At 31.3% G+C, this 17,680-nt stretch overlaps 1 protein-coding gene across 1 annotated transcript in view; it reads left to right on the forward strand.

The window, feature by feature from the left end:
• The window catches only part of LOC108691929 (dipeptidase 1-like), a 130,416-nt gene that overhangs the window by 43,816 nt on the left and 68,920 nt on the right, over positions 1–17,680 (forward strand). The window contains exon 3 of the mRNA XM_018199897.1: positions 16,224–16,504. Within this exon, the coding sequence (XP_018055386.1) occupies positions 16,224–16,504 (281 nt within the window). The remainder of the gene's footprint in view (positions 1–16,223; positions 16,505–17,680) is intronic.

A 17,680-nucleotide genomic window follows, 5' to 3' on the forward strand; every position in this document is an offset into this window, starting at 1 on the left:
TATATATATATATATAGTCATTAATTTTTTCGATTTTTGCACTCTCTACATACCTATTATTTTTTTAAACTCTCATTGAAAGATAAAATTATTGAATGCTACATAACCAGAAGAATGGCATGTAAAATAAAAGAAGTTAAATATGCGTTAAACACAATAATATAATATAAATAAAATATTGCAGCATTTGAATTTTTAAATTTTGAAAGATATAGGAGAAGAAAAATTTTGTGATCAAACAATATACGTTATTCCGTAAAAATTTAGTTCTTTATTCGCATGAATGCTTTATTAAGAATCTATCGTTCCATATCATGTTCGTTGTATTTAATTTTCAATATTTTTACGCATCGCCTGGAGTTTAATCAGAGGCTGTAAGTTTAATACAGATATTGATTTTTTTAACGTAGAATTCTATATTCGATCCCTATTAGACGTAAAGTACGAAATATAAAAATTTGTATATTTATTTCTAATCGACGATTTTATATTACGTTTCAAAAAAATAATCTGTGCAAATAAATGCATAGAAGATACAAACTTTTATGAAAAACTTATTTTTGGTAAAAATAATTAATAATAAAAATAAATTTTTAAATATAAATCGATCCTCAGGTTAGAAAATACCTCATTTATATCAAAAATATTTGAAAAATGTTATTTAATAAAATATAAAAAGATGATTCCATAAGGCATTACATAATTAAAAAGAAATATGAAAAATAATAAAAACAATATTTCCTCTCTGCAAAAGTAGAAAGATTTAACAATAGTATGTTTCTAAAAAAATTAGCTGTATAGGAAAAAGATCAGCGTAACGATCGATATGAGCAAACACGATAAAGCAAACGACAAGAAAGATCTCATCATCAATCTGAGCAGAAGAGACGACGCTAGGCAACGTAATCCGATTCATTTTCCACGGGCGTTTTTCATAAACGCGGTAGCAAAGGGAATACGCACACGCGAATCGAGTCGAGAATCGGGAGAAGCAGAAAGAAGATGGCCTTTCAATAGGAGGATGCTGACCCCCGCAGCTAACGGAATGCCGATAATGTTTTATGCATTTTTCATCTTCGAGCGATGAGGTAGGAAAGGACCCGAGGTAGGAAAGATGGCCGAGGGCAAGAGTCAGCCGAAGTCTTCTCGAACTTCGATTCCCTCGCACAGACTTGGTTGTCGGAGTTTCTTCTTCTCCCTCGGGGTAGATCGAAAAATCAAATTTCGATGTCAGCGCTATAAACAGGAATTATACGTCGCCCTTCGATCTCAACGTCCTATATTACGCGACCACGAGATGACGACTTGTTCGAGCGACTGATTCTCCCTATCTGTCGCGATATCAGATTATCGTGACGCCCGCGTGATTTCATCTCGCGCACCATTGCACCGCCATCGCCTCGCCACCACGCCTTTATGGTCGACAAATTAATTACGAGAAATAAATCGGAACGTCACGCTGGGGAAGTAATCGATCCATGAGAGTGAGGCAGGTCAGGAATTACGCCACGCTGTCGGCGAAGTGACTGCCGATAATGTTTTATGCATCATTCATCCACGACGCTGAAGAAGCGGAAGAGACGGATCAGACGCGATTAATTTCTCGCTCATCCAAGTTTTATCCTTCGGAATTCTATCCCTGTTGCTCACCAATATGTTTCACGCGGAGAATTTGTGCACATTTTTTTAAAGTAACGTCTCACCGATATTGTCTCAGTAACAACGATGTTGTGACAAACGTGATCTCATCGATGCATCAATGTTGTATAATCGTGGATTATGTATCACGCGATTTTATGTCACGTTCCAATGCTCGATATGTTATATGGCAAACGCATTATATTCAGTCAAACGATTTTCAACCCTTAAATGCCTTATCGATATGGCATAGCTTTTCTTTTTCCAATGCTTTTTCCAGCTTTTTCTAATGTTTTTTAGTATTTTTTTAATTATTTGTAACTTTTTCATTAATAAAAATACATGCACGAATAGGACGATTTTGCTAAAATAAAATCTAAAAATTTAGCTAAATATTCATAAATCTGAAAATAATTTTATTCATCAAAATAATTTTGTTAATTATGTAAAACGCTCAAATTGGTTGCGAAAATATTCAAATTTTTTTATAAAATTACTCTCATCATGCTTGAGTTTTTTACATAATTATTTTGACAATCCAATAAAATTTTCTACTTTGTATTTATTTAAATTTTTATATATTTCAATAAAATCATTGTTTTTATATGAATTTGCTTGTATATTCTATAATGTTTGACGTTTTAATTAAAAACAAATTGTTTATCGTATGTTCCTTTTTATGAAAGATATAACCAATTAATTGAATTGGAATAATAAACATACTCATGTTGCTCTCGAAGTGTGGTTTAAGAGTTAATTATTACGGTATGTTTAATTTCTGTTATAGCGAACTATGTTCGAAATGACGAAAAAATATAAAAACAGATTATAAAATTCTTACTTTATAATATTGAAATAAAAACAGAGATTATTGTTTCACGCTTTGCATACATTTATATTATTGATAATTAAAATAATATTAATGATATAACTATGAAAAAATGAGTTTTTTCTGCATGCGCTTCGCTTTACATCAATACTCATAAAATTACACCATTGTAAAGAAAATAAACGTAATAAAAATGTCTAACATCACTTAACTGATTACAAATTTTGTTAATTTTTAAAAAATGTTTTTAATGTACATAAAAACACAACTTCAATTCTCTCAACAAATAACATGTGATTTATACTCATTTCTATCAATGTATATTAATTTTAATCTTAGTTTAACTTACTTTTTATCTCTGTTTACGTTTAAGAATTAAAAAAGAGTAAAGAATAAGTTAAACCAAGATTAAAATTAATCTACATTCGTAGAAATGGATATTAAACTGTTTTTATAATCAAATTATATTTTAATAATTGTAAACGAGATAAAATTATATTAATCATTAGAGAATATCTTTATTACTACCTTACTTTATGCAAAAATTTTTTCAATTATCGTATATAAAAAGACATTAATGTTAATTAGCTACATGTTGGCGAAATTTAAAATTGAGTGTAATGAATTATAGCGCATATGAATTGAAATATCTCATCTAAACATTTTTAAGAAAAAGAAAGACCTAGATAATAAAGCCGGGCGAGATTAGAAAATCGCAGCTCGGTAATGTTTTATGCATCTCTCATTGTCGATTCGAGAGAGGGAAAAAAACAACGTGATGGCCAAGAGTACTTTAGGGCAGTGCAAAGTTAACTCTCGTTCGTAGAGAGACTAAAGTTTCCTCTTTTTCGAGACAAGGAAAAAAACGATCCATAATTTTGTAGAAGTTATAGTCCAATCGAGAGACAAGAAAAATATGGAAATTCATGCACGACAGACTCAACCATGATGTAACAACAGAGACAATAAAGAGCAGATGAGAACGTCATAGAGCGCGCGAAAATATTATCGTATTCATAGAATTTAAGGAAAAATTATATGCGCTTTCCTCGTATATTCATTCTTTCGCATTTTTGTATTTCATCTCTGTATCCTGTAACGATAATTTTCTTAATATATTTCCTGATTATAAAAATTTATATAGTGCAATATGTATGTATACACACACACACACACACACACACACACACACACACACACACACACACACACACACACACACACACACACACACACACACACACACACATATATATATATATATAATATGGGTATAGATTATCAAAAATTGTTTAATTTATTATATTCGACACTGAATATAATAAATCAATATTCTGAATTTAACCTTCTAATGATAAAGTAATTTTCAGAATGTATCAATCTATATTAGATATCAAAGGATCAATGCTAACCTAATCCCTTGAGTTAAATAACATTTTGTTATTTTTAATTTTTTGTATGTGTCAAAATTTAAATAAATCCATTTCTATGATTGGATTTCTTACAATTAATCTATAAGAAACGAATGTAGAAACGGATTAAATCCTTAGTATATTTTATTATGCTGTTAAGTAAAATACTTTATGATTCGAAATACATTTTTCAAAATATTTCACTTTTACATTTTTATACAGATTAAATCAACGTACAACAGTTTTTAATGTGCACCGAATTTGCTATTATTTTCCAGTCCATGCAAAAAATATACAAGTTACTAACGGACTTTAAATAATTGCAGTAAAGCAAAAAACACTTTGATTGATGAAGCCGTGAAGTCACATTTGACCTCGACCTTATCATTAGAGGGTTAAGAATATAAATCACATTACAGATTACTAACGGGGACAGAAATACGTCGCGTTGCCTCCGGCCATCGTAGATTTCTCTCGCTTCACCACCGATGCCACAAATGCCATTTAGTTTCGCCGTTGCGACGCCGAGGAGAATCGCCGCGGGAAACTTTTTCCTGGAAACCGCGAAAATCGATTGTCTCGCACGCACACGATGGACGCGAAGGAAAACAACACCTCGGACAGACACGAAGAAATAAACCATGAATCGCGTTTCAATTTTTCAAGACGAGACCAGCTCTCGGAAGATTTTGCAAAGATGCATGAGGCATCGTGTATTATATGTCATTGCGAAAATGACAAGCGCGAGAACTTCGGTGAAATTTATCGCCAAGATGGGGGAAATGGGCCAAGGCGAGAAGAAAAGATCTCACCGTCGGTACACAAAAGCGTGAAGCGCGCAAATTTAATGGAACGGCTCGAGTGATATCAAAGTTGTTACACACACCGTATACGAAAAATCATCTGCTCTTCTCAAATTTTATTATGGATCTTCTGAAATTATTTTCCTCAACGAAGCATTAATTAAACACCACTTTTTGAAACGAACAAATTTGCAAAATTCGTTAATTGTTATTGGAATAATGATTACGGCATGCTTGTGATTAAATTATATTTCGATAAATTTATTGAAATGCCGCATACAACATTGTTTAATTATTGCAAAGTTACATTTGACAATAAAACAACGCTGTTATTTACATACAAAACATACATTGTTATTGCGACATTTCCTATGTAATATTAATATTATCTTTTTCTTTATATTAACTAAAATTTTTAATAAAAAATAAATCAATAATGCAAGCCAATGTAAGCCGACACTGGATGGTAATATGTAATACTTTTGTATTATTAATAATTGTGTATTATTAATAATAATTGATAATTACAAATGTTTTAACCATTTTAGTCATCTTCAGTGTAATAAATTTGATCATCTTTAATATAACAAATAAATAATAATAATTTCAATATTGAGTATTACTTTAAATTTCGATATAATAAAAATGAGGTACTTTATAAAATCGAAGATATATCACAAGTATAAAGTCAGAAATAATCGTCCATGGATCAAATCTTCTATTGTATTTGGCCGAATACAATTTAATAATTTTAACAATATAAATAATTGCAAATAAAACTATCGTAATAATTAACTAAGTGTTTAAAAATATTACCTTTTTTCCTACTCAAAAGATTTCTATTGTCATGTTTGTTAAAAATCTCTCCGACAAAAATTATATAAAGTCATAGATCTTATAAACATGGGTATATCTTGTAGCTATAAACAGGGAACCGAGTTGACAGAAAGAGAAAGTATATTCTTCTATCTTTTTATGAGAATGAGACTATTGCACAAACTATTGCTCGGGTGTAATGTCATATAAATATATATAAACTTCAATTATGTTTTATTACATTTTAAAACATAATTGTTCATTAACTTACGAATAAAAAGAAATATTGCCATTCTTCCTCCAATATACACCACATCGTCTTATCATTTTTGCAAGACTTCGTAAATTATAACTTATCAATTAAAATGTCTCAAATCACTGCATGATATATTTGAAATTATTGATCATTTCTCTTATGTCATTTCGAATATACGTGTATTTGGTACAACGATAGAAGATACGCATTTACTGTCTCTTTTTATCTAACGGGAAAGACGCATCCATGTGTATAAGATACATTGAAAAAAAAGATTGAAAATAGCATTTTAATTGATTATAGCAGCTGATTTTTTATTACGTTAGTCTATCGAAATCTTATATTAGGCTAATGCAACCAAAAATTGATTGCTACAACCAAAAATTGACTGCAGTCAATTAAAAATGCTATGCGATATTTTACCATTTAATTTACTGCAGCAATCAATCTTTTCTTTCAGTGTATGTAAAATATTTCGCGAATAAATCGCGCAGAATAATAAACAAATAAATTATTGCAAACTAAACAAAAATTAAAACTTTTATCTTCACGAATATCATAAAATTCATAAAAGCGTCAGACTGTCTCGACTACACGAGAGTCGGAATTACATAAAATTTTAATCGGATTATGAAAACGGCAGACAAACGAAACAAGAAACACTGCGCAAACGAAGCTCTGCGTGCGACACAATCGTGTCGGGGAAAGTGTTGTAATGTTTGAAAGTTAATTCAACAATGCCCGTTATTTTGTTTCGCTCGCGAGAGGATATCGAAGGCCGAAGTTTCAATTTAGATGCAGAACTCGCTCGGAATTTCCGGAAAAGCTCGCGGCGCATTAAATTATTTAATTCCAATAAGAGATGGCTCCTTTCGAGCTTCGTTTTACAAAGGCGACGCCATTCGTCCGCCTTGCTGGTTTTCATTCGTCGTCCGCTTCTTTTCGCACCGTCGCTCGTATAATTGTTAATTAACTAAAAGCATCGGAAAAACCCCTAGGTTCTCATTAACGAAAGTGATCTAAAGACAAACGAAAATTATACAATATGTGTTTATGCTGCAAAATGCGTATAATTAAGAAAAAAACTTTTATCATACGATTATTGATAAAATGATTTGAAAAACTTGTAAAAAATATACAAAAATATGTTAAAAATTAGATTCGAAGACTAACTACACAATATTATTAAAATTATTATTGATATAAACTGAACCCTCTGGCCAAAAGTTGTAAAGACTAATTTAATTTATGTTAATCAGAAGGCATTAATTATTTCAAAGAATCAGAATGACATAAACGTATAAAAAAAAATAGATACAAGAATGAATAAGTATTTTAATAAGAATAATCTAAATTTGCAAATATTAGGTGTAGTAAAAAGAAATCCATTATTTTTGCATTCAATTTCATGCAAAAATAATGGATTTCTTTTTACTACACTTAATATATAGAAAACTGAATTGGCATTTTTGATAAAGAAATTTATAATATATTATATTACATTATAATATATTATATGTGATAACACAAACTATAGAAATCAAAGCCTTACATCGATCTAGTTGGATCTTAAACGCTTATATAATTCTTGTGTGAATTTATATGCTACGTATGTAATTTCTTAGAAACGCGCATCGAAATGATTTTTCTTGAAACGCTAACCAAATAACTAACCGCGGTAATATCACGAGTTAAATTGACTAGCAATTTAACAAATTTTTGATACTTATTCGCATCTTCGAAACGATCTTAATGTTGAGTAACGTATTAAAATCTAAATAAATAGTTAATTCTAAAGAAATTTATTACATAATTGTGTAAAAAAGATAAAAAGAAGATCTATATGAGCCAAGTTAATTAATGATGCGTAAATTCACAATTATTGCGTATATTCGTCAATAATTATATTCTATTAATGGTTATCATAATTATCCCACTCTATTAAAATCTCGTCTTCTATTGATTGATTTTAAATTATAGACTTTTTAAGATGATTTCAACTAATTTAACACGATTTAATTATTTTAAATATTCGGAGGATCGTATTGATCTAGGATCACTCACTAGGATGTATGAGATTTTATACATACATAATTAATTACAAAAAGACGAATCTATGCAATAATTTATCGTTAACTGCAATTGGCTCATACAGACTTTCTTTCTGCCTTTTATACTTTATGATTCTTAGATTACGAATCTCTTCATATACAATATATTTCATATTAGATTTATAATTGAATAAGGTATATTAGTCCAATCAATTCATTATGTAGACCAACAGGTCTACAGATTCATGAGTTCCGGGAAAATCGACTCCAAATTAATCAAAAAAAGCCTTGAAATATGGATTTGATGCATTATATAATCCGTATAAAATAACAGAATGTTATTCTACATTACAATACGAATATATCAAAACAAATGTTTGGCTAGTTCTCATCTGTCTCTTGTGACAAGAACGTAAATTATTGTCCGGCTATTCGACAGACGAGGTACCGCCATTTTCCTAGACAAAAGCTCTTTCTCCCCATTTCACTCCCTCTCCTGCTCTTTTTGCATTAGTATTTGCGCCAATTGCGACGCGCGTGCTCATTACTCAAAACAAAATGTGCGCGGACGTGCGAATTCGCGTGTGGCGAGCGCAACGGCTTGCGAGAACAAAGGTCATCCTTAATTCCGACTAAATGTACCGTATGTTAGTGCATCTCTACCTCGACGTCGACATTCGGACCGTCGAAATGGCGTAAATTCATTAAGTCTAATCCGGCGCGAATCTAAACCACGCATGCGGCTGTCGTTAGATATCTCCCGTAACGTGTTGTCACACGCAGAAAATTTACATTTAACGAGCGGCTTATGCAATTGAAGACAGAATGGCGGAATTAACGTTCCAACCGGTAGGGATTAAAAGAGTCAGGGGAATACATGCGCGTTACGAGGCAGCGAGAAATGATAATAAACGAGCGGTATTTGTCCGTCGTGACAAACGTATTGATAATTTCGAAATGCATAATTCAGAACACAATCACTACGATAATTATAATATTTCTCGTTATTTCCTTTTAATCAGCTTATATAAAATGACGTTAATAACATCTCGATTCTGGCGAGAATCAGAATTTTCTTCTTAAATAATATTGTTTAACATTATAGAAAATTGCCTCTTTTTACGGTTCATTCGTCCGATTCAGCGTTAAGCACACCACTCGATTAAGCTAATTAACAAAAAAGCGGTGCTGCGTTCATTGCAAAATAAACACACCACAAACTTTGTTATGCATGATATAAAAGAGGGCATACTGATTCTTCGATTATAAGCATCTATAAAATTCTACTACTGATACTTTAACTGAGATATATATATAGACTATGCATATAGTTATGTGATATATTAACTTTATTTTTCATTCCTAATACACTACCGTTAAATAATGCTAAATTATACCCACACACAATTTGAGTTATTTTTAACCATTTCTATAGGTCGTCACCTACTCAATACATGTCGTTAACCCTTCACCGACAATATTGACTCTAAAAGGATAACTCTAAAAGGACAGTCGATTTTTTTATTATAAATTTTAGTAGATAAATTTAAATCTATAAAAAATAAGTAAAATGTAATGCACTTCTATAATAATAAAAACTCGTTGAAATTTTTTTATCATTCTTATACATTCTTATAAATGTAATAATTCTTTCAGATTTTTATTCAGGCCATATTTTTTTCAGGCCAGAATAATAAATAAAAATCTGTACTGAAATTTGAAGATCCAAATTTCCAAATTGCAGAAAAAATATGGAAATCTCACATTGTCGACGAAGGGGTTGATTTAACTTTAAAATTAAACAATTTAACTAAAAATTAAATATTAAAATTTAACTAAAATTAACATTAAATTTAACAAAAATTTCGATTATTATTTACTATTAAATGCATAACATAATATGAATATTGGTTACTTTATATAATAATAAAAGTAATTTAACCACAGAAATGGATTGATTGTATTGATATTTTGATATACATGGAAGTTAAAAATAACAAAATTTCTTATTTTTAACTAACAGGATTGAATTATCATTGCTCTTTTGTCTAAGCTAAAAGAGACGAAGAGGGATCGTTCGACAAAAGATCTCATGTTTAAGGATGTGATAATTAGGAGGAAAAGTAAAAAGAAATTGAAACGCCAACACATCGAAAAAGTGAGTAGAAGCCCAAGAAAAGGAGAAGAAAGCAAAGGACAGAAACAAGACAGACTAATTTCTCAGCAGCGCGGATCGTTAATCGCTCCGGAATTAAGAGAACGAGGAGACAGCCGAGATAAAGACAAGAAGAGGAGTGAAAGGAGAAGGGGACACAAGGGGGTACTGTAGTCTCGAATGCCACCTGCTCTTTAGGCCAGCCCTTACCGCTTTCGTTTCGTCCCGACTACCCTTCCGGCACGGCTTTATACGAACCTCCCCGCGGCGGTCTTTGAATTCACGTCGAGGAGAAATTTATACGAAAACTTGACAATGCTCTCGCACGCGGTGTCGTTCTGGTCCCGCCGTCTTTCAAGTCTCCTTTCCTCGCCTATTACTTCCGTACACGCACAAGTGCAGAGGGATGGAAAGTGTCTTTAGGCTAGTACAGAGAGGTATAGTGTTTGACGTGCGGCTTTAAACCGGACGCACGACCGCGACTGTGAATTACATTCGTTATTAAAGTTTCCCGTGCCTCTTTCCCCCCCGACACCCACTTGATCCTCTTGACACCGCAATGGCGCGCTATTAACGACGAGTAAACTCCGCGAGGACTTTACAGCTTAAAACTTACCATCCATTCTTGCGGTCGTGTCCCACTTGTCCGATTTCCGAAATTATGAACGGCGAGATAAGCGTTCTCCAAACTCGCGTGGCTTTTATCTCTCCGTCGTTATAGCGAGACATAAAATTTGGCGCACTTCAAGAAGCTCGAAGGAGGACTCCCTGTTACGAGAGTTTGGCGAGGAACCTCGTTACAGGACTTATTTAACGAGAATGCATCACCTAAAGAAGACTTTAAGTCGCTTGTCCGACAAGTTCTTGATGCATCTTTCGCAAATCTTCTCTTTTTCTCTTCCATTTTTTTAATGAAAGAAAATGTTAGGCTGTATTTATATTACATTGCATTACATTCTCTGATGAATTTTATTTCTCTTTTTTTTTCTTCTCTATACGGATTTGTATATTAAATAGAAATATGTTAAATTAATTACATTAAATTTAACTTTATTAAATTTAATTATATTAAATTGTTAAATTTAATAAATATTTAATAATATAAACCCTTACGATATTATCCTGGATATTTCATGTCCGACCGAGTTTTATTCGTACAAATTTCTCGCAAGTTCAACAAATTAAATTATATACTACATTTTATTATTTTCCATTGTTCTAGAAAGTTGAAAATATGTTTGCGAATTTTTTAAAATCATTTTAAATATGTAAAAAAAATGGATTTCAGATAATTTGTGTTTGACTGTAGAGTTAATTATATTGAATTAAATAAAATTATTTTAAAAAATTTATACATTTATGTCTCAATATATTTTTATTCTTTTCTTTTAAATTAATCTATCTCTTTTGTAACTTTATTCGCTGCATTATTATTTAGAAATTTGCCTGTATATGAATGGATGTGTGATGTATCTATTGCGAGTGTCCGTAGTATGATGAGCTCAGATCCGTGAGTTCACTAAACCCAAATGACTATACAGAGTTATGCTTGCGGGATTATTCGTATTTTCTTCATATTATGGTTAGCTTATATATGATGTATGAAAAGAAAAGATACCGATCGAAATATCATCACTAGACACGTCTCAAATGTTTTCTTTTCTCGTTCGAAAACAAAAACCGATAATAAAAGAAACACTCAAATGCTGATATACGCAACCAATGTTTCAGAAATACGTATCACAATTTAAATTAAAATACAAATAGAAAACCTTCATTTAGTATCTTTTTATATTTCGACTGTCAAAAAACTTTACATTTGTTTAAATAATAATTCTTATGTGCATGCTATTTATTAATTTTTAATGATTTTATATTACAGAGCAGCTTTATTTTTGCACTTAAAACAGCGAATTACACATACCACTTTTCAAAGAGCAAAGACGAAGATAGGCACTCGTCACAGGCGGATCAAAGCCGATGTCCTTTACAGCAGTTAATACGTTTACGAGCTTCTTAGTTCCATTAACTAGACACAAGAAGGAATCAACGATGGCGTTCACCTCCAGGTTTCCCGTCGTGTACCCAAAGAGCCAACTACGAATCTCACACTTCACGTCTCCCTGAGAAGTCGGGTCCGGACTTAATCGCGTAAGAACACGTCAGATGCGAAAGGACTTCCATTACAGTTTTAGAGTAGGTACTACGAAGTGTATAGAGCAAAATGGCACAACTGTATCAGTACAAAATAACAAGCGAATACACATGATACCGTCATATTTTACAATTGCAAATCGAAAAAAGAATACATAGCTAGGCACTATTTTTCAATGGAAATTTCGAAATCTTTTATTTATAATATATATCACTTTTATTATTTTGTCGAGTCTCTCACATCAATATACCTAAAAAAATACTGTCGAAAAAATCAAAATTCTAACAAATACCAAAAAAAATATTACAAACTTACACTTTAACACAGGAAATAATATCTCGTGTACAAATTATGTGTAAAATTTTCTGACAATAATCAACACAATAAATAACAATTTTTATTTTAATTTTTTATTATTTTTCATATTCTTTGTAGAACAAAAAAAATTTTTTTAATTAAAAAAATGTATAGCATAAACTTATTCTTTCTCTCTTATATCCGTCAAAAAGTTCTAATATATTAAATAAAACGAGTATTTTATACTATTTCCAAAAAATAAAATAAAATCTTTAAATATTTTCAAATATTTTGTGTAAAGAAAATGATATTTGGAGAGACATAGTCTATTACGCTAATAAAAGAAATTCCATTTTAAGAAAAATGAAAATGAGTCAAAATGTTACATCTTCTGTGTTTTGTATCTGCATAACTGCCTTATGTGTCGTGTTCATTTTTAAACGCGCTAAATTAACACTTAATTAATACGTTTACGCTCGCGGTAAAAACTTTTAGCATAGTTATAAAAGTACGTTGAATTCGCTTTTTCGTTAAATTCTGGAGGAGCAGCGCTAAAAGGTGGTCGCCTATTATTATTATCACAAGTGATAATAATTTACGTACCTTGCGTAGCAAAGTACGAATTAATTTGTCGGCGATTGCTCGCCGATGAAAAAAATCGAAAACTCGGAATTGTTCTCTTTATTTCGCTATTAAACTGCTGGAAGAAAATGTGTTCGATTTTAAAGATTACTTTCAATTTTATCCTTTATATTGATATTTAATGAATAAAGTGAAATTCATTTATTTTTGTATTTAGAAAATGAAAGAAGAAAACGAATTGTAATCACTAAATTTAATTTTAAATGAATTACGAGTATTATCAGGAAAATCTCCCTTCCCCCTCCCTCCCTCCCTCCCACCTTCTCTCTCTCTCTCTCTCTCTCTCTCCCCTCCCCCCCCTCTCTCTCTCAGTTATATGCACCGAAACGACGTGTGTCCATAGCTTTCATTTTCATTACTTCCAAGCAGCTATTAATTACCCACAGTATCGATAATCGATTCTCACCGAGCAGAATCATGAATAAGAAAACGAAGAAACAGCTAAAAATGAGAATAGCGTTCACTGTTTCGCGCTTCGACGATAACGCATACCGTTTCTTTCGCGCGATAATATCGATGATAACTTTTACGATTTAGTTCATTGATTCTCGTTTTCATCGCTCTCGTTTGAGCTTCTTCCACCGCATGCAAGCATCTCGCGAAACTTTGTACCCTTCGTATTATTGTATGCCATAAATACGCTAAACAGAATAGGTGTGTAGAAAAGAACGTGCAGATATTAAGTTTCGCCGAAAGAAAGTATCGGAAGCGGCATAAGTATAAGTATTGCTATACCTTTTAAAAATTCTTTATATCTTTCCAATTATTTTTTACCTTTTTTTATCTGCAATAACGAGATTATCTTCATTTCTGGTCTTCAATTCCGGTCATTCTTTGCGATTATTATTATTTGATTCTGTTTTTAATTGTGTTGAATATCTCGTTGAAAGCTCGCAATTTATTATGGTTTCCTTAACTATCTTAATCAAGAATAATTAAAATGCTTAAAATTTAATATATTAAATTTTCTACAGTGTTTAAAGAATGCTCATTAGCATCAATAACATTAAATTGTTTGTGAATTTAATTAGTGATATTACGTACTCCAGTTCAGGATTGTATTTCAACACCAACACATAATCGGCGCGTAGTTTGTTTGAACTGGAATTCGTCCAAATTCACACAAAAATATTATTAGACACAAAGACTCGCTTTGAATAAATATGACTTCTTTGCTTATTTTTATTAATGTATTATTTTTATTAATGTATGAAAATGTTGACGTACACAAATTAAGTTTTACTCAAACAACTGGAAAAGTTATGGAAAATTATTCTCTTATCATTGATGATATCAATCAATCGTCTCAACGAGGATCCGCGATTTTATTTGATTTGTATAACCGTGTGAAATTTGATGGGTATCACGAGTTATTGCGAAGGGGTGTATACATGAAAGTTATGACTTGGTGAGTTGTTTACGACAACTGTAGAAACTGGGAAAATTCCCAGAGGCTCGCCAAGTATCCCAATACCTTTCGTGACTGTGTAGACTGTGTTCTACAGTCTACACGACTGCACTATATGTATATGCTATATATGTACGCGCGGAAAATCCGTAGCCAGGCGTTAACGTGTTTTATGGTGGCCGAAAGGAGGGCGAACAAAAGTTTACCGCGCGTTGCCTGCAGAGCGTCGCAGTGACGCCGCGGAGGAGTCCTCCTTTCATCCAACACCCTCTTTCGAGGCTATACTTCCGTCCACGGGTAGTTGTATTTTTCCGCGGACAGGTTACAGCCGCCGTGCCGACCGTTTCCACTGCATGCGCTACTATAACGTAATGCACTTTCTGAGAGACACTTAAATAGTCGTTAACACGCGCGATTGTCTAACTTCGCTCGGATACGTTTCGCTCGCGTCGGAAAGTCTCGCACGTGTGTGAGACGACAGAATTTATATCCCTCTGCTATATAGCTACGAAACTCATTACAGTATCTGAAAAATTTGGAACAATTTTGCGAATATTATTACACCGAGAAAAAAATATTATTGCAATTATAATAACAATTTAGCTATAATTTATCATTTTCGGGACCAATTATATATATCTTGTATAGAACTACAAATAATTGTTATTACTAACATATAGCAGTAATAAAAAATGGAGCTTCTAACCATAATTATTTTAGCATACAATTATAATCAAACAAATATCCAATATTTTTCTTTTAGTATAATATATAAACATAATGTTGTACCGTACAACTGCAGTAAGATCAATATGTAGCAAAAAGTTTTCATCCAATATATTTGATCGTATATTAAAAGAGAGATCGTATATTCAAAAGAAGCGCAATTTGTTTTCAATGTGTTATGAGAATGTCAAATATTATTAATTCTTAATGCAATATATAAAAATGTATCTTAAATTACAATTTAAAAAAATAAAATGTTTCATCATATTAATACGTTTGAATATGTTTAATTAAAATCTTTTGCCAATACTCGGTCGGTTTATTTTAATTATTAAAATATATTGTGACTTCAATTAACTAAAAAAGTATTAACCTCCTGTGCAATGTCGCTTATAACGCACAGACAAGTAATTATTTATTTCCAAACGTATGCGTTTACATCTGAATATTAGCGTGTAATCTCCGCCACGGCTATTAACCAGATTAATTAATTTACTAGGCAAATATCTCGATATACTGAATTGACTCAAATATTCTGTCTGCTTCATGAATGAGATCTGTTTCGCAAACTTAGTCACTGTTTGAACATCAACCAAACTGACGAAAAAGCTACCTACAAAATAAATTATTACAATAGATATCCTAATAGTTCAATAGCCTAAAGTAGTTTACTAAAAAATTGATAAAAATGAATTTTGAAATTTCAAACTCAAAAACATATTATTTAAAAAATCTGTACATAATTTTAAAAAATTTTTTGAAAAATATTATAAAACCGTTCTCTCTAAAAAAAAAATATAAACTAAACAGGTATATCATAATATTTCTTTTACGCTTGTTAAAGAACCTAATACTCAGCAAACAAACTAACATTACTTGATCATTTTAATATCAAAATAATGATAAATGACGTCAGCTTATTCTAATCTCTATTCCTTATAAAAATTTCCTCTGTATTTCCGAAATTAATAATTTAACGAGATCAATAATAGAAAAGTAAGCAGAATGTCATACAATTTTGGATTTTTTTTTCAGACCACGTGCCTAACAGAACTGCCAGATGTGGCGCCTTGCAACGGCACCGTGCGATTACCGCCACCGTGCGAGGACTCGCCTAGCAGCGGCAGCAGCAAGGATCGCAGAGACGAGAGTCCTCGCAGGAGATGTCGGGTGTTGGCGCCTGTCCTGCTCCTAGTGGTCGTCCTGCTCCTCGGAGGCCTCTGTTTGCCGTTTCTACTACAATCCGCGCCTGCCACGCACCAGCAGAGGCTGGACGTGATCAGGAGGATTCTCACTGAAGTGCCTCTGATCGACGGGTAAGTGTTTTTATTACTGAATTGACGATAAAACGTACCGTTGGCCAAAATAAAAAAAAAAAATATATATATATATACAATATTTTTAAATATGTAAAGACATTTGAAAAATAATATAAATTGAATTGCCTATTATATGATTTTGTTTTCGGAGTATATGATCTCACTATAATATAATAGCAAGTAATTATTACAAGCTATCATATATTACATTACATAATCATATGGATATAATCCCCAGATACTCGAAATCGAATAAATCCCATTCGATTCTATCTTGCTTATTAATCTCAAGTAACATTGCAATATGCAGACCAATATATATTTCGAACATATTATTCAAGTATATAATTCCATAATTGTGATATTTAAATAGAAAACATATCTCATCGCTACTAGGATATTACAAAGATTATGTCATTATAAGATTCAGTTTGTTGTTATAATAACAAAAAAATTTAATTCAAAAACCAAAAACGCGAACAGATGATACGGATGTTAAAAATAGAAATAAGTAGAATTAAGTATCTATATAAATTATACTAAAAATATAAAAAAAGCAAAACAAGTTTCGATTACAATCTTCATCAGTCATAAATATTAAAGAAAAAAATTACACAAATTTTTAAGCATTGATAAACATTAATTGTTCATCTTACAATGGACATAGATTCCGATTCTATTTCACAACTTCATTAGACAAAATAAAATATTATATATAAATACATAATTTATAATTCATATTAGATTGACGTCTAAATAAATAAGTTAATTATGAGAAATAATATTCGATTTCAAAGCGAATCTTAATGCTTAAATATTTCAGAATGAATTTACATATCCAATACTGTAAAACCACATAACGAAATCTTTTTCAATTTTAAAACACAATCATGAACAGAATATTTAATTGTATCTTATATTAAATTGACAACCAATTTAATAATTTTTGATACTCTAAGTAAGTATCATAGAAGAATATTAATAATTTTATAGCATTTTAAAAACTGTAAATAATTTGCAAAAAAATATTACCTCAGCCAGAATTCAAATCCAGATATTCCGTATTCCGTGCAAGCGTTTTCGTAATTCAACCGAGGCTTCGGCTATATTTGTCACAATAAAATAATTTGCAGAAGAGATAACATTTATAATATTTATAATATTTATAATATT

The sequence above is a fragment of the Atta colombica genome, unplaced genomic scaffold, assembly GCF_001594045.1.
Source record: "Atta colombica isolate Treedump-2 unplaced genomic scaffold, Acol1.0 scaffold107, whole genome shotgun sequence".
NCBI lineage: Eukaryota > Metazoa > Arthropoda > Insecta > Hymenoptera > Formicidae > Atta > Atta colombica.